General features: G+C 37.1%; 1 protein-coding gene across 4 annotated transcripts in view; it reads right to left on the reverse strand.

Annotated features, from left to right (window-relative positions):
- Positions 1–27,864, reverse strand: part of LOC120774165 — a 33,106-nt gene that overhangs the window by 3,308 nt on the left and 1,934 nt on the right. The window contains exons 2-9 of one of the 4 annotated variants that reach the window (XM_040103612.1): positions 26,409–26,499; positions 4,641–5,128; positions 4,184–4,248; positions 1,921–2,068; positions 1,272–1,726; positions 893–1,197; positions 371–823; positions 75–251 (exon numbers count right to left, since the gene is read on the reverse strand). In XM_040103612.1, the coding sequence (XP_039959546.1) occupies positions 75–251; positions 371–823; positions 893–1,197; positions 1,272–1,726; positions 1,921–2,068; positions 4,184–4,248; positions 4,641–5,128; positions 26,409–26,499 (2,182 nt within the window). Of the gene's footprint in view, positions 1–74; positions 252–370; positions 824–892; positions 1,216–1,271; positions 1,730–1,920; positions 2,069–4,183; positions 4,249–4,640; positions 5,129–26,408; positions 26,500–27,864 lie in introns of all 4 variants that reach the window. The other 3 variants (XM_040103596.1, XM_040103602.1, XM_040103589.1) reach the window with 3 other exon arrangements.

Consider the following 27,864-nt stretch of genomic DNA (forward strand, 5'->3'; position numbering starts at 1 on the left):
TCGGAAGGAAAACAAGAAGTTTAATACATAACTGTTTTATTTTTTAATTCTAAAGCGGTTCAGTTAGCACTTACCTGATCCCAATTGCTGTACAGCGGCGATATATTGCCGTTATCGTACTCCACATCGCTATTGTCCGCATTAAGCAGATTGTTATGTTGTCGTGAGCCACGCGAGCGACGATGTTCGTGCTTGTTGCCACGCGAGCTATCATAGTAGTGCTCATTTGAGCGGCGGTTTGCCTGTTTGTCCTGCAAAATACGAATGAAATTTATTAAGTACAGTTCGTTAAGATCCTCTAACTTATAATTTCGCCGAAATATCGATCAGTATAGCTACGTTAGTTATTGGAAGAGATTAAAATACTCACCACACCAGTTGAGTTGTGACGCAAAGAGCCAACCGAGCGATTATCCTGACTTTGGTGTTGCTGCAGCTGTGACGTTTGCTGTTGATATGCACGCGTGGCCGTCGACGAACGCTGCTTGCTGCGCGAATCCGTCGAACTGCGCGACGAATGTGTCAGCATGCCACCAATATTATCCGATGATGGAAAATTTTTCATACCCATGGTGGTAGCAACCAGATTATTTGGTGACGTTGAAGAGGAAGCAGCAACGACATCACTTAAATGAGGCGATGTCGGCTTAGTCAAGGACATGCGTTCCATATTCAAAAGTTCCAAGCTGCATGAAGAATCCTGCTTATGATGCTTGGTATGCAAGGGAGCAGTTGGCGAGTGACCAGGTGAATGCAATGCGGTGTTAGTGGCGAAAGCACTGCTGAGCGCATTGTTAGTGGCTTTCGAGGATTTTGATTTAATCTATATTCAGTGCGGAATATTTCGGTTTAAAAAATAATATTTACTAATAATTACAATATTTCCACGCACCTGCGGACTAATGGGACTCTGTGGACTAGAGTCACTCGAGTGCTTTTTATTGCTGCTGCTGCCGCTGGTGCCATCGCCACTTGTTGTCTTGGACGCGGCAGCGTGACGTCGACGCGAGAGTGGTGTATTTTCCACAGATTTGAAATACTTCTCATGCATGGAGTCATCGCTGGCCGCGCCACCATTTGCCTCACCGCTCGACTTGCGATACGACTTGCTGTGATGTCCTGCGGCTGTGGGATTTATGGCGGTTGACATGAAGCTACCCGAACGCGCCAGCGACACTTTATATTCACGTTCGCGCTCTGCAACAGGAAGAACTCCTTTAAATATACATACATACATACTCAAACAAGCAAAGAGGAAACTGTGCACTTACCGCCTGCATATTCTGCTGCACCGTGTTGCCTGCCACCCGAACCGCTGCCTCCTGAGCCGCTAATACGTTGGGCGCGTGGTGCCTGTTGTTGTTGTGGCTGGGAGTGCCTTTGATGTGCATAGGCCAGCGGTGGATACTGACCACTAGCACCTGTGCCCACAGCACTGCCACCGTCGGGCGAGATTTTTTTCTTTGGTTGTGGTGTGTGCGCCGAGTGCGTGGGCGAAGCCACATCCGACGACTTGGACGAGCAGTAGCCCGGCAAATGATGTCCTGGCAAGAGCTGCTGCTGCTGCGGTGAATGCGTTGGCGTCTGTTTATGATGACGATCGAAATATTTATCACCTGTCACACCACCACCAACACCACTGCTACCATTGCCGTTGCCACCACCGCCATAGGATGAGGCATGCGGTAAATTGTGCGAACTACTGCTCTCTTGCAACAAATCAAAGCTGCTGTGTGGGTTGTTGTTTTTGTTGTAAGCATATTGTAACGTAGGCGTCGTTGGACGGTAGATGCCGTTTATGAGCAAGTCGCCACGAAAAAGCAAAATGAAATGAGAAACGAAACACACACGGTGTTGTGAGCATGTTGGTGGGCATAGACTGGTATAGAGGAAAGCGCTATATAAAGCAAAAACACTCACCTGCCCTCTTTCCGTGTGCGTTGTTTCTGAAGTGAACCCAACCGCAAGCTTTCGCCAGCGCCAGCATCGTTGAAACGCCGATAGCCATGTATGCTGGACAAACTGGAATCGCTGGACTTGCCCGACTCTTTGTAATGATTGGTTGAATCTGAGTTTGCATATGTATGCGTGTGTGAAAATATATTGAGTGCATGAGTAATTTAAGTAGAGTTAGATAAAAAGTGATTTTTTACAAACGAAAATTAGTGCATGATGTAAAATGGTTTAAAAGTCGAGATTTCGTCATAGCAGTTAAAAATCATGGATAAGGGATTAGCGTTACAAATCTAAACCACGATATCTGAATTACCAATGGAAGCAGAAACGTTTCTCACAGCCTCCTCTTTAAAGAGAATATAATATTTCGATTGGGCGAGGTTCAATACTTTTTTAAAGCGAAAAACACCGAAACTTCAAATTAAAAGGGGAATGATTATTATCATTCGCATTGGCATTTATTTTTTGAAGATTGTCTCTTTCAAATGTTGGCCACGGCTACGTCTCAGATGGTCTTTAGTTGAGTCCAATTTTTGGTGACTCATTTGAGCATTTCGACTGATAACTGGCGAATGACACGCGTGATGTTTTGCACCAAGGCCTGAATTGAAGCGGGATTGTCCCCATAGACTTTAGGCTTCACATATCCCCCCTCTTGGTGGCCAATTGACCGACAAAATAAAATGACAGCTTGACACGACTCACGCGTCATCTGTCAAAAACGAATAGTTTGCCTGACGATTTTTACCTTGAAAAAAAAACTTGAAGAACGAGTTTGCTTGAAATTTTGTGTTTCGAATGGAATCATTACTAAGGAATCATGGAAAGTTTTACAGAAGTCTTTTGGAGAGTATACCTTATCACGAAAACGAGTATTTGAGTAACATTAAGCATTCAGTGAAGACCGAGAAATCATCGAAAAATTGCCTCATGCGAGTCGTCCTTTGACGTGAAGTCGTTAGTAGATGCTTACCAATATAGCTGATGGAACAAGATTCATCAAACGCATCATTACTGGTGACTAAAAGTAGGTTTATGAATATGACGTCAAAAGTGTCCAACGCTCTAGCGAATGGCGTGCTAAAAATGAGCCGCAACCAAATTAGCCAATATTCGCACAAGACCATCCCAACCGTGTTTTATACAAAGTGTATAGTAAAATTAGATTAAACGTTGGCGTGCTTGCATGGGCTCAGAAGTCTGTTTTGAAAGTGACAATAAAGAGTTGTATTGAAATTCGACAGTCCGGGCCAAATTTGATCTAAAGTTATATTATACAATAAATTGAACCCAAAATATTTAGAAAATCTTACGTATTTCTTGAGATTATTTATACGAATCGAAATCTTTGAAATAATAGATAGATCTATATTCAAAATATATACACTAACATATGTGTATTTAAAAAATGAGATTTCTGATTTACTAACAAATACTATAATACATATATACTTATGTATACATATATGTGTGCAAGCCATACACAGGCATTCAAAAATATTTGAAAGTACTTCTTCCTCTGAAGGTCTAGCAACCGAGCCAGATGGGCGGACAAGAAAGATGAGTCGTCTTGCAACTATTCCCACTTCATATTAAATATACACATACATACTTATATATACATATGTATATGTATTAATATATACTTCGCTGCATGCCTACAAAGGTACATACATATGTACATATGTCTGTATATTGTAGGTGAGCATGCACAAGTATCTATCCCGGCTGCGTTAATCTTTGGCGTATGTGCATTCTACTGGTACCCGGCTGTTGCAACAACAATAAATATGCATAAGAATAATTAAAAAAAATATAAATATACGAAGACCAAGACCAAGCCCAAGAGCTGGAGCACATGAAGTGACACACTGTCGCAGCACCGACAGCAGGAATAGTGTCAACGGCATTCAAAAATCTATAAATGTGCACAAGCATGTATGTGTGTAAATTATTATGCTTGAGTACATGTGTGCATGTTCATTAATGGCTTAATGTCTTGTATGACCAGGCGAAGGCACACCGGCTCCAACAGCTGGCTATGAACGGCGTTATACAAAGAAGTACTCCAACCAATTTGTCGGGAAGCCGCAGTGTGAATGTATGGATAAATTTGGATTGCTTTGAATTCTTCTACAACTACTGCGTTGCATACATATTCATATTTGTATGTGTGTGTGCAGCGAAGTGCAGTAGATATTTTTATTTAAATATCTAAATAGCTTACCTTGTGAGCGTCTCGAAGAGAATGGCTGCATGTCCGTGAACGATGATGAATCACCCGTTCCAACGCTGTGCGTACGTGTGTATGTAGAACGAATCAGCATTTGCAATGATAAATATTGCAAATACATATGTATAAGTACATGCAAATGTGGTGAAGTGATCATTTAAGCGCGAACAAAAAAGGAATCGCACAATTTGAACGACGTTGCGGATGGCAATGAACGCCAGCAAGTGCGTGCCCAGTGAATTATGCGACACATATGAATTATGAAAGTAAGAAGAAAAGAAATACACAATTGAATTTACATTTCACAGACACTGAATTATTAATTTATTTGCATATATAATTATACATACAATATATAGTATATATACACACATACATACGGTGTTACACTTAAATAAAGAAAAATCAAAAGGCGCTCGGGCTTGAACCAAGCATATTAAGTATTACTCACCGAAAACTGTGACGCCCACGTGGACTAGAAATGAATTCGGCGGAGAGTTTCTCCTCTGAACTGGCGTGCAGCGGCAAAGCGTTGGCGCTACGGCCTTCCATGCCAGCGCTGCTGCGCTTGCCCCCACTGCCGACACTCCCACCGGTATTCGTGTTATTCATGGCGGCCAATCCTGCCGCTTCACGCGCTGCACTCCGCTGTGCGCGCAGCTTGCCGACCGCGGCCAAAGGTGATTGTGTCGCCGACGTCGACTGCGACTGTGAGCCTCCTCCTGTCGTATGCTGCGTTTGTGTGCTGCTCTCCTTGCGATCACTCGGATCCGTATTCTGTTTGAGCGTTTGCAATTTCGCCAGCGGTATGATATCACACTTGCTTGGCCGATGCCAGACGGTTTTCTGTGTCGCCGCATTGTAGTAGTAAAAGCGTTGCGTATTCGTATCGAACAATTCCCACCACTGTGATGAGTCGGTGCGCTTAATTGGTACATCCTGCGGTGCAACAAAAACAACAACAAACAAATGATATCAAATTAGAAATGTGTACAAATACCGCAATAAACACAAAATATGCAACAACAATAGCTAAAATACAGTTTACCACACTTTTGTGTATGTATGTATGTTTGTGTGTGTGCGCCTGTAGTCACTATAATAAAATATTAAATAGCTGAGTAAATTATTATGTGAGCCGGTCATGCCGCTTTAAATTGAGTTGAGCCAAGCCCCGTTGGTCGGTCAAGTGGCGGTCAGCGGGTGTGCTCAGTTGTGTGTGTGTGGGCGTATGCGCGTTAGCGAGATGGGCAAGCGACACACGATGGGTTGTGTCAAATTCAAGTGCCAACATGCCACGGCATATTTACATACCGACATACCCACGTAACCATTTAGATATGTAAACAAGTAGGGGATTAGGTAAAAAAAGCTGTTAATTTAGCTAAAAATTGCAGGAGACCTAATAGAAAAAATTTTAGTGACACACCATAGTTATGCTAGTTTCGTTGCCGAGAGCGTGACCAAGATCCAATAGATCATGGATTTGTGTATGTCCCAAACATAAAAAAATTTTAAGTTTTAGAAAAGTTTTATAACGGTTGTTTCAATCATATTTATAATGCTAAGCGTTCTCTTAAAAAGTGAGGTTTAAACTATTTTCATATCATTTATTTCCAAATAAAACAAACAACAAAATACATTGTATTAGTCGGACCTAAGTGACCCTGATCTACAGCAAGTCAAGGACTCTTGGACTCTCAACAGCATTCCTCGACATAATTTGAGCAATCTTTTCTGTCACTATAACAAAAATAACAATCAGTCAAATCAGACATCCGCACTAGTATTTGATTTAGATAGCTCTCCCAGGGACTGGTTCCTTTCTCTCAATAACTCGTAACGTCGACTCATCAGATGTTTTTATGGTCTGTAACTTAAAAATATTTCAAATATTCATATAAAATATGGATATAGGGTATTTTTAAAGTTATAGACCTTAATTATCATAATATGCCAAATAAGTCAATTTGTTCAAAATTTCACGCTACGTGTGCCACTTATACTTTTTTTATTTATATAAATAAAGTAATGTGGAAAATGGTCAGTTTGGTAGGGCTTCCTAAAATAATATGACGCTGAACGAATTAATCCAGGCGGCGTACTTTTTATATGGCCAAAGTCTCTCTAATTTCTTTTTTTTTCAATAAAATAGCAAAGGCATACTTGTAGGCGATGCAACAAACTTATAAATTTTATCATTTTTTTTTAATTTTTATACCCTGAACAGGGTATATTAAGTTTGTCACGAAGTTTGTAACACCCAGAAAGAAAGATCGGAGACCCTATAAAGTATATCTGTATATAAATGATCAGTACGTCGAGCTGAGCCATGTCCGTCTGTCTGTCAGTCCGTCTGTCTGTCTGTATATATACGAACTAGTCCTTCAGTTTTTAAGATATCGTTTTGAAATTTTGCAAACGTCATTTTCTCTTCAAGAAGCTGCTCATTTGTCGGAACTGCCGATATCGGACCACTATAGCATATAGCTGCCATACAAACTGAACGATCGGAATCAAGTTCTTTTATGGAAAACTTTCACATTTGACAAGATATATTCACGAAATTTGGTACAGATTATTTTCTAAGGCAACAATATAATCTCCGAAGAAATTGTTCAGATCGGTTAACTATAGCATATAGCTGCCATACAAACTGAACACATAGTTACAAAAGAAATGCATCTGTGCTTCGGTGCAGCCGAAGTTAACGTTTTTTCTTGTTTTGTCTGAAAACGAAGCTCATCTCACATTTGTGCTGAAATCGACTGCACATGAAATGGCCCATCCAAATATCTAAATTAAAATGCTGTTGCTGTCAAAAGTAATATGAGCCGCGGTGCCCTTCAGCAGTGCAATCACACATACACACACGCAAATGGAAGTGCACCGCGCTCGCTCCTAAAGCTTCATTCATGCGCAGTCAGCAGCGCTGAACACCCACAAAACTGATTGTTTACATATCGACACAGCTCCAAACATATGTACATATATGTACAAATAATGCATACGTATACATAAATATATATGTATGTGTGCATGTAAGTAGAAAACTGAAACAAAATTTATGTGGCTGGCGCATTGAAAACAGCTGGAATATGGCTAGCTATGGCAGCTGGCACTTTGTTGGTGTTATTTAAGTATATTTGTTGTTGCTTTCCCTAATATCAGATGTTTTGTACAATTTTTATCGCACACATCAGATGCTTGCTTTCACTGCTTTCATGCGTATGTACTACATATATGTACATACATTAGGGTGCGTCAAAAAAAAAACAGATTAAGAGACCATTTTGTAGAGCATTAAATTTTCTACACAACGATGAGTTTTCCGATTTATAATGATTTTATTTTTCATTGAGTTCATAAGAAAAATAATTTGGCTTAAAAAATCAAACTTTAACCATTAATATCGTTTAAGCCGTCAGGTTTTTAAATTATAACAGATTTTTTGTAGAGCATTCAATTTCCTACAAAACCTATGAAACGAGATATTTTTTCACGTACTCGGTTGCACCCTAATATACATGTATGTACATATATACGCATGTTTATATATATGTATATATACATATGTACATATATATCAAATAGTTGCTACTTGAAATTGGGCCGATTTTAATGCAGTTCAACACACACACATCAACAACTTTTTCACCGCCATACGTCATTATTGTTGTTATCATAAATACCATCATTATTATGATGATTGTTGTGATTCGTTGTCAACGGATTGTTTTTGTTGTTTTTGTTGCGGCCTGTCTAGCATGACCTTGAACTCTTGGTAGCTCAATGACGTTGCCGATGAGACCCTGCACGAGCGTCAACAAGCTGCCAACAACAAAATGTTAGTGTGGTGCTTGCAAATATGACAGCCTTCGCATTGCAACAACAACAACGACGACAAGATGGAAGCACATTGCAATCAGAAATAAGGATGAAAGTCACGTGGCCCTCGCAAATCCGAACCTAAACAATAGCGAAATGCCGACATTTGTGCAAAGATAAAAGCAGAAATGTAAAAAAAAAAAAAACAAAGAAATAAATCTGCTTCACACTGCTATTTCCATTATGCTGCTAGCTGCGCGCTGAGGCCACTTGGCTTCCTTTTTCGTCTTTGCTGCTGCACTCGAGCAACCTTCAAGCGCGTGCCTTCGCGTCCAACCACTCACAGCGCTCACCACAATCCTTTCAACCTTTTAATCTCGCTCGCAGTCACATTCGCATTTGCACGCTGCGTGTGTCCGACGCTTGTCCTTCGGCTCTCTAAGAGTTATGCAGCGGAAGTCAGCAAATTGCAAAGAAAGGCCGCTTGTGATGCTGCAACATTTATGTAAGTATGTTATGCCCGTTATGCCACCAAGTAAAGGGTCTCACAATAAGAGCGTCTAGATGTTGAAATGGTGTAAAAGATGGCGTGACTGTGTGATATAAATTTGATTTAAGAAAATTTTATAACAGCGCTAAGATCTTTGTCACATTGATGAAAACCCGCTCAATTTTTAATGATACATTGGTCAAGTAGACTGTTTAAAGACATGGTACGGGCGTGGCAAAATGTTAGTAAAATCGAACTTTGAATTTGATGCTTCATTCACGTTCCTTTGGCGAGAGGGTTTGGCATCTACATATATCCAAAATCGTTCGATTTGGATATTTAAAAAGACTTTCGACAGAAATTGAGTTCATATTTCATTCGTCACCGTTTCCACGACACTCAGGTGTACGTAACTGGAACGAACCTGAACGCTTATAAAATATATATATTTCAACAACAACATTACAACTGCTTCCCATTAATTGCCATGAAACACCCATTATTCGTCATGTAAAAACAAACAGCATCCAGCAGTAGAATATGTGAACATTTGCTCACCTACACACACCATAAACCGCGTGAGAGTGTTTTGAGTGACGCGGGGCCCTTCATTACCAAACAATGGCATAAAGCGAAAATGCAACACACAAAAATATAAAAATAAAAAACACGAGCGCACTGTTTAACATCAAATCCTTTCTGTAAAGAAAGAAATGCTGATGCGCGTGATGATTCTTGACACACCACAAACACTCACTCGCTCTTGAAAGCAAACGCTTTGAAAACGCTACAACACTCTCAGCTGGCTGCTCGCCCACGCTGTGACGAACCATTAGCTAGTACAAACACATGCACGGTTATGCGTGTGACAGCGTGTGAGCGTTCGAGTGCAGTATTGAAATTCCATTCCCGTCCATTACCGCTATCGAGTGTTTTATAGCGTGACCTTGAGGTTTTGCATTGCCTAATTACAGGGGTAAAAAAGTTTCAAAAATTAAAAAAGTTAAGAGAACGCGAATTTTAAGGCATATTAAGCCATATACATACATGTATGTATGTATATGGGAGCTAAGGGAAGTATTGACACGATTCAGCCCATTTTTGACACACAGGCATATCATTGTCAAGAAAGGATTATCCCTGAATTTCAACTATGTACCTCAAACATTGACCGATATTTTCGGTAAAAAAAATCAGCTATAGATACTGGGGTTCACTTTTCGGTTCCTAATTTGTATACTGGGACAGTGAATGTTTCAAATGGAATTTAAAATTGTGCTACATGGGAAGTAGGGGTGGCTGTAATCCAATTGCGCCTTTTTTGACACTGGAACACAAAAATGTCAGTGGAATGCCACGTACCAAATTTGTTTGATATAGGTCCAGCAGGTTCCGAGATATGTGACCACGACCTTCCAAAGCTTTCTTATATCATTTCGAAGGTAAAATTTAATCTCTGGCGTATTTAGTTATGAATTTATTGCGTTTTTAGTAGTTTTTAACAGTACCGTTATATGGGAAGTAAGCGGGATTATCATCCATTTTCATAATGTCGGTAGGAGCTGGGGTCATGCCCACTTTTTCAAAAATTTTACCCCACAGGTGCTCCATTATACTGCAATCCCCTGGGTCAAACTACAATTCTATATCTTCATTTAGCGCTTAGTTATGGCACTTTTTATGTTTTCCTTAAATGAAGTTTTGTGGGCGTGGCAGTGGTCCAATTACGCCTATCTACGAACTTGCATACAAAGTTTCATCAAAATATCTCGATTTTTACTTTTGAGTTACAACTTGCACGGATGGACGGAGAGACAGTCGGCCGGATTTCGACTCGTCTCGCCAAACTGATCATTTTCCATGAAATAATACCTCCCATGAAGTAACACCTTATCTGGAGGTTCCGTGGGAGAGTCTTGAGTTGGGAGTAGGTCAGGTTTAGCGGATTAAAGTCCCGCACTCCGGCTTTCGATGCTTCCTCCAACTATAAAAAAACAACCTTAAATCTATTTCGATTAGTTTTAGGTGATACATGCAACCGTTCGATGAACAAAACTACTATAGTCTGTAGATATATAATAAGTTGCAAGAGTACAAAAATAAATTAAGTCAAAAATCATATATTTTAATTTAATTTTAATTTAATAGCTTAGAAGATTTTTTAGTTATATTAAGACTAACAAAAAATCTGAAAAAAATCGGACAGCATGAAATAGAGCTTTAAACCAATTAATATTTCAACAATATCTATAATTGTACGACTGTAACTATTTGATATGGGAAATTTGTTGTATTTATTTTGCAGCGGCCTTGAAATCATCGCTCCACTCAAAAAAGCAAAGGTACGCAAGATTTCGTATTGTAAGTTCAGAATGCGGGCGCTCCGCCTTGTTTAAGTAGCAATTGCTGTGTTAATATTTGCGCTTTGTTATCGCTCACTCTCCATATAACGGAAGATAGTGTGTACGTTAATTAAACATTAATAAAATTAAATAACCATAATGAGCAGCGCAACTATTGGGCAATGGCGTGGCGCGCGTGTTTAACTTTCGCTTTCAAATAATTTGATTGCGATTATCTATAATTTCGAACTATTTAATTTGATTTGCATTAATAAATACACTTGTGTAAGCGTGCATATTTGTTTCGTATGTGCATATGTGTGTGTGTTCACTTACTGCATTGCACCACCATAATTATAGCAGAATTGCAAGCTTTTACTTTATTATAATGGGTTAAATGCGCTGCTGCTAATCCAAGAGCATTTTATGGATGCCACACAAGCACACACATACACGCGTGCATACCGACGTCCAAACAAGTGCCTACTCCTGTGCGCTTGAGTATCGAATTGCGCGTATTTATAGCATAAATACATACATACACTCACACATATGTACAAATTTTATATAGTGAATGTTTAATTTGAAGCATTTTAATTAGCTCGATGTGCATGTGTGCGTGTTTCGAGTTGAAGCAGGCAAATCAACTCACTTATTGCTCGCGCTACTTCATTTTTGTGCAATTTTTGTTTCCATTTCTATTTTTATTTTATTTTTTATTTCCTTTTCTATTTATTGTATTTGGCTCAATAGTGCTGTGGTTGCGGCTGGATGGTTGGTTGAGCATTGACTAACAGCACGGCCGGGCTGTATTTGATGATTGCCTGACTGCGCTGGTGTTGAATTAATTGAATTCTATCATCGCCTTCGCCATTGCTAGGGCAATCACCACTGACTGCCGCAGTTGTCGGCGCTGCCCATAGCCAAAAAGAACAACAACAACAACCGTCATTTTGTTGCAATAAACTATGCGGTATTTGCGGTGGAAGTGTGGTGGCGTTGCGTTGGCTACCGCTACACGATGGCGTGGCATGCAATACAAGGCTGTGCCACATCGGTCGCACATACAAATATACACTTATAAATACATATACATACATATAGATTTAAACTTATGTGTATTGGGTTGGGCAGACGACCAGTCAGGCACATGCCTCAAATTTTATTGTTTTGCGCTACAAAACTTACTAATACGAAACTAACAGGCATACCCAGTGGGGAAAGATTGGTTTGTTTGGAAGAAATTATATATGCAGCTTCTGTGAAGAATGTCGAACATCCAGATGTGCCTAACGTAACACACATATGAGTCAGTTAGATGTGCTGTAGTTGGCTACAAACACCTGCTGCAATCACAAAAATACCATATCAAGGAATTTTTAGGTTAAGTCGAAAGCAAAACACTCTTCATCTCATTTCTTACTTTTGAGCATATTATGGTACGAATTATTTATGACTAAAAGATCAAACTTAACCTAAGAGTGGGTCTACAACTTTGCTTCCGCCGTTTTGTTTTTGTAAATTTAAGGCTTTATTGTATAAAAACGGTTACAAAAATGTTATTCAAAATATTGGCCGTCGCTAGCTACTACTTTTGATTATCTTTCTGGCAGCATGCGTATTCCGTGACGAAAGAACTCCTCATCTTTCGAGTCGATCCAAGTAACAATCTAATTTTTGACTTCTTCCATCGATCGGAATAAGTGGTAGTCAGATGGCGCAACGTCTGGGGAATACGGCGGGTGGCGTAAGATCTCCCATTTCAGCGTCTCCAAATATTTTTTGACCACCTTTGCGACGTGAGGCCAAGCATTGTCATGCTGGAGAATGACTTTATCGTGTCTTTCCTCGTACTGTGGCCGTTTTTCTTTTAGTGCTCGGCTCAAACGCATCAATTGCGTTCGGCATCGATCTCCTGTGATGGTTTCACTTGGCTTTAGCAGCTCATAATATATCACCCCCAGCTGGAACCACCAAATGCAGAGCATGACCTTGGCACCGTGAATGTTCGGTTTAGCCGTCGACGTGGAGGCATGTCCAGGCTTTCCTAATGACTTTCTTCGCTTAGGATTATTGTAGTGGACCCATTTTTCGCCACCAGTTATAATGCGATGTAAAACTCCCTATCAGTTGTGCCTTTGAAGCAGCTGTTCACATGCAAATAAGCGCCGTTCGACATCTCTTGGTTTCAAGTCGTAAGGAACCCAGTTTCCTTGTTTCTGAATCATCCCCATGGCTTTGAGGCGTTTTGATACGGCTTGCTGTGCCACTTGCAACGATTCGTTTGAATAGCATCTTGGTCGAGTAATGCTTCCAATTCAGCATCTTCGAAAATCTTCTCCCTTCCACCACCATGCCGGTCTTCGACTTCATAATCACCAGTCTTAAAACGTACGTATCCGAAAGCATTCGAGGAGCCTCAGCCGCACTTTTCTTGGAATTAAAAAAGAAAAGCAAAATTTCCCGCAAATGTCGAGAATTCGGCTCAAAAAGTGACATTTTCAGTTGAGAATAAGTTTGGGATGCAAACAGATCTCTACAAATATTTTGTTGGGTTAGTGTTGACACAAATGTCCAAGATCGATATAAAACGATTTAATCGATTTAATCGACCAGTGCTTGACCCTAGAGACATCTATTGAAAAACGGCAGAAGCAAAGTTGTAGACCTAATAAATATATCCCTGCAGGCAAAATTCATGTTACTCATTAGTTTTTATATTAAAAACGTAAAAATCACACCGCTTAAGGAAAATATGTGAAACGACAGCACGAATTTCACGAATAAATTTTTTGATAAGGCTATCAATTACCTCTGAGACAATCAACATCGGCTTAGCTAATTCTCTGGCCCTTCTCAGCGTATTTTGCCTTAATAACATGTTCAGAGTATAAATATGTAAAGATATTTAGCCAGAATGCTGCCCAAAAATTCTTGCGCAAGGGCCTAACTTGCCTATATGGACGCGCCAGCCCTGACAGTTATCCTCAATTTGAAAATATATAATAAGGAAGCCCGAAATCATTGTTATCATTTACGGAAGCATATTATTTTGTGAACTGAGCTTTTCATTGAGAGATAGTGGCTCTATTCCAATAAAACGGTCGATCCTCATGCTTTTCGTACTCCGTTTTGCGGCCGTTCTCTAAAGATATCAACTAATACCTAGCTAATGTTGACCCTATGGGGCATGCAGGTTTTACACTTATATTAAGTAGTATAAATCTATCATACATATATATATGTATGTACATATGTAGTACACACGCATACCTATTTATATAACACTTTCATGTACATATGGGAAATTACTCATTGTTCGTGCGCCTATTTTTGTTCAACACTTTTTTACTAGTATTAATTATAAGGTTTGTACTTTTTCGCTTTAAATTTTTGTTTTAAAATAATATTCTTATATATGTATGTACATATGTATCTCCTTCTTGATTGCAGTAGAGTTATTACAATACTTTTAGCTTTATTTTTTGTGATTTTTTTCGTAATTTCTTGAATATTTTCACATTCTCCCGCTGTTCTGCGCTGGGATGTGCCAAACCATCAATGTGTCTTCATTATTGCAAGCGCTAGGCTTGTTGTTGGCTGCTCTTATTGCCGATTGCCAGCGATGACCTAATTTTGTTTTGACTTTTTATTTTTATTTTCGTTTTCATTTTCATTTTGAATTTTTTGTATTCCATGCTTTTCGGGGTCTCCTAGATTTATATGGAGGATGGTATGGTGTAGCAATATTATTTGTTTGTTGCACATTTTCTACACATTCATTTCGTCTTCAATTTTTTGTTCGTTATTGCTTTTTTTTAATAGAATAATTCTTTATCAAATGTTTTGTTGTGCTGTGGGCGGGTGGGAGAAGCGTGACCGGGATTGTAATATTCATTCTTTTTCTTATTGCATTATGCGCTTATTTCAAACCACTGTTACACAACAATAACAGCAACAATCTGACTTTTGTGTGTGTGTTTTCTTTCTGCTTCGTTACGATTTTGTAATGAGAGAAAACATTTTAATCACATTTCAATGGCAACGCTCATGCCTCGTTTTGTAATAATCGAAAAGCTCATTTAAAAGTTATGAAATTTATTTGAATATATCAAAACTTAAATATTTTATTTTACACAATTTTTTTTTATGCATGGGAATACAAATTTAAAACAAGAAAATATAAAAGTTTATATACCAGAACTTGATTTAGATAGTTCAGTTTGTATGACAGCTATATGCTGCATTCGTCCGATCTAAACAATATATTCGGATATATTGTAGCGGTGCCTCGAACAATGAATCCCAATTTCGTGAAAATATCTTGTCAGTTAGAAAAGTTTTCCATACAAGAACTTGGTTCGGATCGGTTCATTTCTATGGCAGTTATATGCTATAGTGGTCCGATCTAACCAAATTGTTTGAAGTCTGCTTCGTTCCCTTGAACAATAATCCACATCAATTTTCGTTAAGATATCTTGAAAAATAGAAGAGTTTTCTATACAAGAACTCCATTTGGATCGGTTCGATTCTATGGCAGCTATATGTTATATTGGTCCGGTCTAAACAATTTGTAAGAAGATTGTAGCGTGCTTCTTCACAATAATCCATGTCAATTTTCATGAAGATATCTCGACAAATAAAAAGGTTTTACCAACAAGAACTTGATTTTTATCGTTCAGTTTATATGGCACCTATATGACTAAGGACTCAGCTCGTCACGCCGATCATTTATACATGTATGTATAGTTATTTTATATGGTCTTTGGCGTTCCCTTCTGGGTGTTACAAATTTCGTGGCAAAATTAATATACCACGTTCACGATATAAAAACAATAAAGAAAAGAAGAAATCAAATGAAAACATATACATACATATGTATGAATGAATGTACAATAGTTATATATTTACATACATACTATCGCATATTACTTCACTTACATTCGTTTATATTTGAACTTTCACTAATCATTCCAGCTGCTTACCATAGAGGAGAGAGACATTTGCAGCTCCAGTTAAACCGCCACTTACCCATATGTAGGTATATTTATTATATTACATAAATACATATGTACATACGTTTCTCTGCATGTGTAAGAAATTGTGTGCGAATATTTACTATGTCCAATGACTATCTTTTCATTGCGTATCCTCATCAACAATGTATTTGGAGCAGACTATCATTTATGGCGAAATGTGTTGAGCAAGCAAGCTGGCAACACCGCATGGAACGCGCTGTAACTATTAGACATGCAAAACTATGCAAGCAGCAAAGAATGCATGAATGAATTTTATGGATGCATTTTTATGTCATAATGAACTCATTACTGGAGCGCCACCCGGAAGGCGCATTAGTGTACAGCATGTATACTCGCTATATACTATATATACATATAAGCATGTGAAAGAGCATATAGACAAGTATGTATCTGAGTGTGGGTAAAAGTCGATTTTGCACAGAAAAAAAGCAAGCAAACTTAAAACTCCCCAAAAGTTGACCACCCTTACGCTCTCATGTACAACCACTTATGTCTGTACATATTTACACATGCATGCATGCCCGCAAAATATGCAAAAACCCTGTAAGAAATTAAAGGACTTTATATTTAAAAAGATTATCAGCTAAGCATTTATATCAGAACTATTCGGAGCTAATGCAAAGGCAGTGAGGCATTTTCTTAGATAGTATCTATATGTATACTATTTATGTATATTCCTAATAAATTTTTGTTATTTTTTATTTAGTTATTTTCACGTGTAAATTTAATTTTTTCATATTACAATATAATTACAATATTATTCATGTCCCTAAGAGTTAAAAAAAATTTGCTTACGAAAAAATTATTTTTTCCGAATTACCTCACACCCCTCAGCAATGCGTTGCGATTTTTACAATAGGTAAAAATATCGAACAAAGAAATTGTCTAAAATTTTGTATTTCTAACCACGAAATTTGGTGCGGAATCATTGCGAATGTCGGAAAGGGCTTACGGTGATTCAATTTTATCAAAATTCCAAGCCTACGAGTGGTACAAAGCCTTCAAAAACGGTCGAGATATCGTTAAAGACATGCTTCGTTCTGGACGACTTTCGATCTCTTCAACTGATGAAAATATTAAAAAAGTGATGGATATGGTGCTTGAAAATCATCAGGCAAGTGTTAGAGAGATTGCAGGAGAGCTGGACATCTCTCGCGTGTCTATTCAAATGATTTTGCAAGATGTTTTGGGTATGAAACGCGTTTCGTACCGTAGCGTAATAAATAGGTCTCTTTTGACATACTTAAACCTACTGATTCCGATCCCACATTCAAGGAAAACATTACAAAAGCCGAAATGAGACATGGATTTATGAGTAAGACATGCAGACAAGTCAATAATTATCGGAATAGGGAAAAAAACAAGACGAAAAATCAAGGTAATACTCATTTTTTCGATATTCGTGGTTTGGTGCATAATAAATTTGTTGCGAAGGGATGGACGGCCAATAGTGAGTTCTCTTTGGCCGTATTGAGTCGTTTGCGTGAGAACATCTGTCGAAATTGGAAGTTATTGTTGAAGAACCATTCATAGATTTTACACGATGATAATACACTATCGTACCGAGCCAAGATTGTGACCGAATTTAAAGCCAAAAACGCAATGAATACCATCGATCAACCACCGTATTCACCAGATTTGGCTCCGTGTGATTTTTTCTTGTCCCACAAACTGAAATTGCCGCAAAAAGTGCTTATGAAATGTTATTACATCTGATGGGGATTACTTTGAAGGCGACAAAATAAATATTGATGAATAATTAAATATTTTACGTTTTATTTACAATTTCCGGGTACTTTTTTGTCTCAATTTATTGTGTAGTACATTCATCCATTTATCCAGCAAATTGCACATACTTATTATTGTTGCTTTTTATTTTTTTCCATTGAAAAAACATTATATATATCATTAAAAAACTCAATTAGCTCTTGTAGCGCATACACACAGTTTCTATGGGGTTTACTACTTTAGAGACCAAGTTCTAAAATTAAACGTGTTTCTCTGAATTATTAATGCTGATTCAACAGTTAATTGAATTACTTTTTTATTGTACTAAAGCTGTGAAATTTAGGAGGGTTGCACCCGGTATGCCACAACCAAACAATAATTTCATTAGAACGAATTTGGTGGCGCCCACATTGTACATAAACTGTATAATTGAGATATTCTTAAAACGCACTCTACGGCTATTTTTCTTGCAGGGTATGCATATGCGCACATGCTCGGCTGTAAAAGCGTGCGCTTCGTCAAGGCTTTTATGAAATCCGCACACCATAAATGAGTCATGCTTGTATTGGTAATGGATTTTTCTTGAGTTTCACAGAGTTTATATAATATTTACTCCCCTTACTCGTTTGGGAACCCACTTTCCGTTGCATTGGTGGTTTTTATGTGCCGCTCCGCTTTGCAGTGGCAAAAACACTTTGCACCCAAAAAAGTATTGAAATAAATAGTTTGTGCAACTTTAACGCTCCATTAAAACGAGCGGCTGGTCATTGAAGTCTACAAATTGGGCCGGTTTGTAAATGACCTAAATGCTTCTTTTTTACAGAGTTTACCATAAACAAGATTTTACAGACTACTTTGAATGAAGTAATGACATGGTATATAACTCTATTTTAGCCACTTCTAGAAACTTTTAAATTTTTAAATGAAATATAATGCCATTCCTATAAGGGCTTATAACCACTTGTGAATAGTTTCGGAGATATGACCGTATTGTTAAGAATTTTTTAACTTATTCTATTCGACTCCAAAAACTGTAAATGAGTTTTTCACGAACCTCGGTTTTCCGAGTCGGTTCCAAGTAGCAAAAAAAACTTCCCACGACAGACATCTTTTTTCGGAGTTCCTCTTGGAGAATTTCTGAGATAATTTTAAACAGAAAATTTTCCTTATGCCAACACCCTTTTTTTCGGAGTTCTTCCTGGAGAGTTTCTGAGATAATTTTAGGCAGAAAATCTTCCTTATGACAAACACCTTTTTTCCTCCTGGAGATCGGCTACGGTTATTCAAAAAATATTCTAATAATATGTCCCCAAAGTTTTAGATGGGAATTCGAAATATTTTCGAAGCTAGACGGGAAAAGGCGAACGAGCGTCCAGCAGATATATGAGCGATTGGGCAGAAAGCGAAAACTTTGACGCGCGATTTCTCGGTTTCTCATTTTTACGATTTTCCTTAATTGGCGGGCACGATAGAAAAAAATTTAAACGTCGTATGGAATTGGGGCAAAGTTTATTATCTTTGACATTAAATTATCTTCTATTTAAACTAAAAAGAACTAAATCCTAGAAATTTCGCTTTAATCAATTATTTATTTCCCTCCCGAAAAAATCCTCAAAAAAAAAAATCGATTTTTTGAAGCCTCTAACGCAGGCTCCCCCCTTAAGGGAATCAAAAATCTTTCAAAATTAATCGCTGATTGTTTAAGTATATTATTTTTTAGATTATTATTATTTATCCATTAAATAAAATACTTGTTCAAACAAAATTTGCGAAAACTCGTACTTTTTTACACTTGCAATTCGGATTTCTTTTGTTATTTTTTTTTTTTTCTCAAAACGACTTTTTTTGTTTACTGAAAGTTTTGTTTCTAACCGTAATGAAATTTGAAAGTCACTTTCTTCATGGTATTATACTACAGTCGACACTCACAAATTAGAACCTTCAGTAATTAGAAGTTCCAGAAATTAGAATCAGAGTTTGCAATACATTAAACCTTTTGAAATTAGGATGGAAAATTCGAATTTCTGAACACTGTTTCTGAATTCGAATTTTCGAATTGTTTGAAAGAGTTAATACTTTAATGAAAGGGTGTAATCATAATAAACTATTCTCTACTAAGCACGTAAATAATCTTCGGGTATTCCGATATTGATGTTTCAAAAAAAGAAAACAACATGTAGGTATTCAAGAAATAGAAGTGCAACTACTTTCAAGTGCCTAAACGTCACTGCTTATGCTGTCAGTGATTCACCCATCGGAGCTAATTTAAACACACTCCCCATTTAAGGATACATGCATGTATAAATATGTATTTTTACCCTCCTTTTGGTCGTTCTTAAGCGCTTCCGTTCGCCACCGAGCGTTTTCCAAAAGCGGTCTTCATTAGTTCGAACTTCGATACAGCACAGATATACTTGATATGTTGATATATTGTATATGTATGTACAAATAGATGTGTATAAAGGGCACTCTTCAAGCGGTGGCAATTGCAAAGGCGTTGCTACCATGTTGTCAACAGCAATTCTGTTAACTTCTATATTTTTTGTTGTCATTATCGTTGAGCTGCTACCGCCGCTGTCTTTTGAAATTTTATAGTTTCACATTATTACCCACTCGACGTGCTCATTATTACTTTATTCACTTTGCGCTGCTGCTATGCTGTGCGTTGAGCTGCTTCTTTTCACCCGTTGCGGAACATAGCACGCCCCCTGCGCCCCTGTGCTGTGCTTTTCCCTTTTTCCGATGCACGAGGAACGTGATTTGAAATTGGAATCAGAAGCAAACGCTTTTAAACTTACTTCTTCCGTACAGCTACCATGAAGCTATGTTTACAAGCATGTTTGTATGTACATATGTCATGTGGGCATATAAAATTCTTGAGCGCGCAGTTTTCTTTCTCTGCCATCAAACTGAAAATCGTGTCTTTTTCTTGTTAGCTAATTTTGTGTGTTACACAGTTTTTTTGCCATTCATATTTATTTTTCATATACACAGCGGTGGACAACTTATTAGAAATGACGTCAGAAAATGTAATTTTCAACAAAATAAAAAGATTCATAAATAATTTATATAGTAGTGGCAAGAAATCACATGCCTTCATTACCGTTATTTTGTGTCTAAATTTAGCCGTGTTTTATTTGACCATCATAAGCTAATAGCTAAATCATAGACAAATAAAACGCAAAAAAGTTGGCAATGCCTCTAATTCAATATACAAGCTATGATAGCTTATGACAAGCCAACATAATTTTGCTGGCAAAGTCTTCCATACAAAATAAGCTAATAGCTTAATTTGCTGGTAATAAAAACGCCTTTTGTTAAATTTACTGGCAATTAAAGTTAACAGCTCAATAATAGAAATTGAGAAAATTATTAATCGAAAAAATGACTTTGGAAGTTCGTTTCTAATTACATGCCTGCCACTGTAGCTGTCATTCAAATTATTTTCGTCTGCTAATATAAGCGGTCGGTTTTTGGTCGCGCTGCTTCAATTCAAAACTTCCGGTAGTTGCTTTGCCAGCCTTACCCTCACCGCAACCGACCACCAAACACTCAATCAACCAACCCAGCAACCATTTGGCTGTTTGGTGTGCCGCACGCCGGTTACCTTGCACCAACGCCGCAAATACTGTTACCGTTGCTGAGGAAGAAAGCGAAGCACCCGAAAAGTGGCATAGTGTGTTGGCAAGATTTAGAAAATGAAACGTGCTTTTATGCCCAGCACTCGCACCATTTCTGGTTGCAGCCCCTTCGTCGCGCTTTCTTCGCACGCCACGTCAATCTGGAAGCATGTTCTTCAGAACTGGCATGCAATGTAGTTGGTGATGTATGTACATACATATATGTATGTATATATTGTGTTAGCTTTGACTTAAATTCGCTTATTGTTGTTGTTGCTAAAGTGGCCGTCGTCTTTATCGCGTTTGCACCTTTTACCCACATCAAGACAGCTTATACACACATGATTTGTTTGTGCTTGCAAATTGTGTACTCATAAGTTTTTCCATTTTTTACGGTAGTCGTTGTTTTGCTTCAATCATTGTTATTGTTGGGTTGTTACTAGATTTCAAGCTAATTTCAACGATTGTTCCTACTTGTCTATCTATATATGTACATACATATATATAAGTAATGAGTTATGTTTAATAAGCATATGCATAATTAATGTGCTTAGGAATCTAAAAGTCTGCCAAATATGTAATCGTATTGAGCTACAATAGAAAGCTTTCATTTAACCTAAAACTTCTCAAATATCGACGTTGTCGCTTCTGCTGCAACTATTATGGCTGACCAATTGGGCATAACAGAATGAAAATATTTATCGATAATTATATTATTAACGATTTCTGCATTTTCCATAAATATCGTGCGAAAAATATCGATATATCAATTTTTTTAGAATAATATTTAAAAATGTACCAAATAATAATTTAGGAACATGAATATACGCTTGACTCAACTATTACGAATAACCATTTGGATATAGAAAAGCGAAATATTTATCGATAAGTATATTATCGACGATTTGCTCCGATAAATATCGCGCGAAAATTATAGATATAGAATACATTTTTTGGAATATTATTTAAATTATACATTTATAGGATTTTCTATGTATGTACATATGTACATATATACGCTTTGAAATTTGAATAATTACACAGTACAACAGCTAATCTGGGGGGTGAGAAATTCCAAGTCAGGGTGGTGGTACTAGGTCAGTATAGTAAAACACTCAAAGGGTTTGGCGTTCGTATGTGTCAGTTTTTTTATGACCTTTTAAATTTTTTCTTATGTTACAGTGAACGAAAATTGGGTACCAAATATAGTGTGTAAAAGCTGCTACAACCGTCTAATGGATTGGAAAAATAGATAATGGTGGTTCGCGAGTTATGTTAAACTACGTTTTTGCCAAAATGTTACAACTAAGCGAAAAAACATCAAGATAAAGAAAAAATTTAAAAGGTCATAAAAAAAACTGACACATACGAACGTCGAACCCTTTGAGGGTTTTACTATACTGACCTAGTACCATCACCCTGACTTGGAATTTCTCACCCCCCAGACAATAATCCTAAAAATGTCCTACAGTGTTACTCGACGAAGCCATATTTTTATTGCAAATCAGCTCTAGGTAGGACTGTTAATGGTCTAACTTATTGTTTAACGCAGTTCGAACGGTAAAATAGATTATATACTGGTGCATCACTAAAACAGCGTTATAAAGATGGCTTCAACAATCGCAAATTGACAACTACTTATATAATTTATAACAATTCAAAATATGTTTGATATCGAGATTGATAATTCGATATATTTTCAACCGAAAGTATGCATTGTAGTTTAAGAAATCAAGTAATAAACACATATAACCGATTGTCGAATTATATGAAACATCTAATACAAATTGCTTGCATTTTTTATCGCTTATAAAATCAGCTGTTTGACACATTAACATTAGCCATAAATTTTCTTTAAGGGGCTCTTGCTGCAACCGATTTTTTTATACTCTCGCAACAATGTTGCTAAGGAGAGTATTATAGTTTTGTTCACATAACGGTTGTTTGTAAGTCCTAAAACTAAAAGAGTCCGATATAGGGTTATATATACCAAAGTGATCAGGGTGACGAGTAGAGTCGAAATCCGGATGTCTGTCTGTCCGTCCGTCCGTCTGTCCGTCAGTGCAAGCTGTAACTTGAGTAAAAATTGAGATATCATGATGAAACTTGGTACACGTATTCCTTGGCTTTATAAGAGGGTTAAGTTCGAAGATGGGCAAAATCGGCCAACTGCCACTCCCACAAAATGGCGGAAACCGAAAACTTATAAAGTGACATAACTAAGCCATAAATAAAGATATTAAAGTGAAATTTGGCAAAAGGGATCGCATTAGGGAGGGGCATATTAGGACGTAATTTTTTTGGAAAAGTGGGCGTGGCCCCGCCCCCTACTAAGCTTTTTGTACGTATCTCGGAAACTACTATAGCTATGTCAACCAAACTCTACAGAGTCGTTTTCTTCAGGCATTTCCATATACAGTTCAAAAATGGAAGAAATCGGATAATAACCACGCCCACCTCCCATACAAAGGTTATGTTGAAAATCATTAAAAGTGCGTTAACGGACTAACAAAAACGTCAGAAACACTAAATTTTACGGAAGAAATTGCAGAAGGAAGCTGCACCCAGGCTTTTTAAAAATTGAAAATGGGCGTGGCCTCGCCCACTTATGGACCAAAACCATATCTCAGGAACTACTAGACCGATTTCAATGAAATTCGGTATATAATATTTTCTTAACACCTTGATGACATGTACGAAATATAGGTGAAATCGGTTCACAACCACGCCTTCTTCCAATATAACGCTATTTTGAATTCCATCTGATGCCTTCTCTGTATAATATATAGTACATTAGGAACCAATGATGATAGCGGAATAAAACTTTACAAAAATACGGTATTTGAAAAATATGTAAATGACGTGTAATGAAATCTCGATTATCACTTTATCATGCGAGAGTATAAAATGTTCGGTGACACCCGAACTTAGCCCTTCCTTACTTGTTTTGCATAAATCCAATCTAGGACATTCATAGAATGTGCTGGTAGAGTAATTTTCCAAAATTGAATGTTGTTGGAAAGTTACCGGAGTGAGAATGTAATGCCTTTAGAGCGCGTGGCTGACTACTAGGTGCCATTGGAGCGATAAATCTCGCAGTTAGCAAAATATTTTTACTTAAAAACAAGAAAAAAAAGTTATCTAAGCTAATATACCCTTTACAGGTGCATTTCTTTCAGCAACTACATATGTACATGTCCAGTTTATATGGAAGCTACATATATGCTATAGTAATCCGATCTGAACAAATTTTTCGGAGATAATGTTATTACCTTAAGCAGTAATCCATGTCAAATTTCGTGAAGATACCACGTCAAATGCGAAAGTTTTCCATAAAAGCCCTTAATTCCGATCGTTCGGTTTGTATGGCAGCTACATATATGCTATAGCGAGCCGATCTGAACAATTTCTTTCGATATTACATTATTTCTATAAACAATATCTGATACCATCTTTAAATGAGGAAGTTTCCCATACAAGCATTTGATTCCGATCATTCAGTTTGTATGGCAGCTATATGCTATAGTAACCCAATCTGAACAATTTCTTCGGAGATTACATTGTTGCCTTAGAAAATAATTTACACCAAATTTCGTGAATATATCTTGTCAAATTCCATACCAGCACTAGATTCCGATCGCACAGTTTGTATAGCAGCTATATGCTATAGTAAACCGATCTGAACAATTAATTCGTATATTACATTATTATCTTAGAAAATAACCTGTACCAACTTTTGTGACAATGTATCTGTCAAATGTGAAAGTTTTCCATACAAGAACTTCATTTTTTGTTTATTGTTTATTAAAATATTGCACAGCAATAAATGTCCACAAACACAAATTTATAAATACTCTGCTGTAAATTAAAAATTGAAAAGTACTTGTGAAAAAAATAAATTGAAGATAGACAATGTTCCGATCTTCATAATAATTAATTAGCACAAATTAGCACAATTTATTACTTGAAAAGTCACAACGTGACTCTTTAGAGCATTTAACGCTTGTTAATTTTGTATGATAATTCAGAAAAGTGATAAAAAAAAGATGCAAATGATATATGAACATAACCTAGAAAACGTTATATCATTAACTGCTACAATTTAATTCGCTCTTTATGACTTAAAATACCCTTATCATTTTTTTTATACCCATCACATTGTGGCATACAATACAGTGTTAGAAACGTGAGATTTTAAGATTCATTTAACCAAAAAAAATTAAATTCCTGGAAGTTGAAAAAAATTAAAGCTATTCAAAAATGAATGAAAATAATCAAGAAATTTGCAACAGTTTGAAATTTTTGTATATAAAAGGGAAAATGCCATGCAAGCAACCAATGAAATTTGTGAAGTTTACGGCCACGATGCTGTTCGTGTAGCACAACAATGGTTCGCTGGCTTCCGAACTGAAAGTTTCGCAATTTCGTTTTACACTGATGGAATAATGTCGAGTACCATATAAAAAAAACTTTATACATGCATATATTAAAAATAAGTTAAATACCTTCTTAATACCTAAAAGATAACTTAATATGCAAATTTAAGGAAATATTACTTTTGCATTTACGAAATTGTAAACGAAATCGCATAATAATCATAGTTAGTGTACTCAGGTAGGTAGGTGTGAAAGTAGAGCAACGTGATGCATGCGACAGGTCAGTCGGTCGCCTGGTAAGTTAAGTCATATCGGGCACTAATGCTAACTAACTGGGTCAATGCAGGCAAAAATATGCAAGCAAACTAGATTTATTTGTTGTTTTTGTGGGTGAATGCAGAATGGGATTGGAGGCAATGCTGAGCGGAGGCACAACATACGATGCTCTCGAACCTAGCCAATTGCAACACTTCAATAAGCAATGTTGTTGTTTTGGTTTTCCTCCGCAAGTGTGTATGAAAAATTTTAGTGGACAGAGAAAGAGAGACAATTTCAGTAGTTGAAAAAACAGCATTGTCTAGGTACGAATATAATGCTGCTAAGCAGAAATCTGTATGTAGAAATACTTTTGGCTGCAACGCAGCACTGCCTCACGACGACATCAGCAAATGCAAAGCGAACAGGATATTAAGTCAGCTTGGAAGCATTATTTAAAGTATTGTACATACCCTCTAATATATTAATGTGTATGTGAGGATATTTTATCTCATATTTAAATATGGTCTGTCATACTTACTTCCGGTGGATCCCAAACACACTCGCCAGTTGTGAGATTTGCGTACATGTGCTCCTTGGTGCGTGGTTCGATTATTTCCACCCATTCTATTCTGCATATGTAAGAGAGAAGAGAAAAAGTAAATAAAGGTACAATTTTAGAAAAATAACCATACGAAAAAGAAATTATTTCAATAACAATTTTTCGAAAATTAATTTACCCTTCGAAAAATTATATATCGCGTATGCGGTAAATGTTCTACAGATCATTCTAAACAACTTTGCCTAAGAGATGTGAGCCTAAAACTGGTTACGAACCAGCATTTTTTAGTGCTAACGGTTTTTGTGGTGTATCTGTATTTATGTATGTATATGCCTGACACCTGTGGCGATGGATAAAGGGGTTTCCATCGGATCAAACACATTCAAATTTGTTTCATTGATCCAAAGTTTGTTTTTCAAATATTTACGTGCTTTTCTAAATGTTTTTTGGTAAAGTTTGTCCGTGCTTTTATGTTTCTTTTGGACAGAAATGGTTTTTTTTTTCGAATTAATCGTCCAAACAACTGAAAATAATTGAGACGCCTTAGTACAAGTCTAATGGATACGCTAAACCCGAATTCCTCATTTATTTCAGGCGCAATCTCTAGAAAGTTTTAAGAGGATCAGTCTTGCTTTTTCCGATGATGACTCTATCAGCACGTTTCGATGTTTCAGCAAATTAGGATGTATATTTTAAAATTTTCATCGAACAATTCATAACTTTGGCAATCTGAGTTCGATTTTTGCTTTTTTTGTGTAAATCAAAAAGATTTCCTTTTTTTCATATTACAACGTAAATTTCTAGACTTTCCAAAGTGGTCTTCAACAATTATCCATTTCGTAAATATATCCTGTCAAATACAAAAGAAAACGCTTTCCGTTGGATGCAAACCGTTGGCAGGCTACGTTTTCATATTTAATTATACATACAATGCAGCGGTGATAGGTATACATACATATGTATGTACATACATACATATATAGCTTAGAATAAGAAGGAAATCAAGAAATATACCTGCTAACCTGACAAAAGCTAGATTTTATACGTTTTTTTTAGTTGAATTTCATTCAAGTTTCTACTTTGCAATCCAATAAAACAAAAAATAATCGCACACATACACTCACCATACATGCGTATTTCACCCATTCATACCACGAATGCGTTCATTCATTAATTCCACGAGGCAAAACTACACCCTTTCCCTTATAATCATTTGTATATGTGTAACAGTAAAAACAAACTAATAACAACAACAATATCAGAAGAATATTAAAAATTCGCCGCTTTGCCGGGCATCCTTCAAACATCCATACATGCATATATGTATGTACATAAGTAAACACATGCACTCTCTCTCGCTTTCCACTTCTCTCATTCAAAATTGGCCCAGCTTTGACATATGTATGTATGTAGCTATCTTTGCTGTTCGTTTCAA

This window comes from Bactrocera tryoni, chromosome 1, assembly GCF_016617805.1.
Source record: "Bactrocera tryoni isolate S06 chromosome 1, CSIRO_BtryS06_freeze2, whole genome shotgun sequence".
NCBI classification, from domain to species: domain Eukaryota; kingdom Metazoa; phylum Arthropoda; class Insecta; order Diptera; family Tephritidae; genus Bactrocera; species Bactrocera tryoni.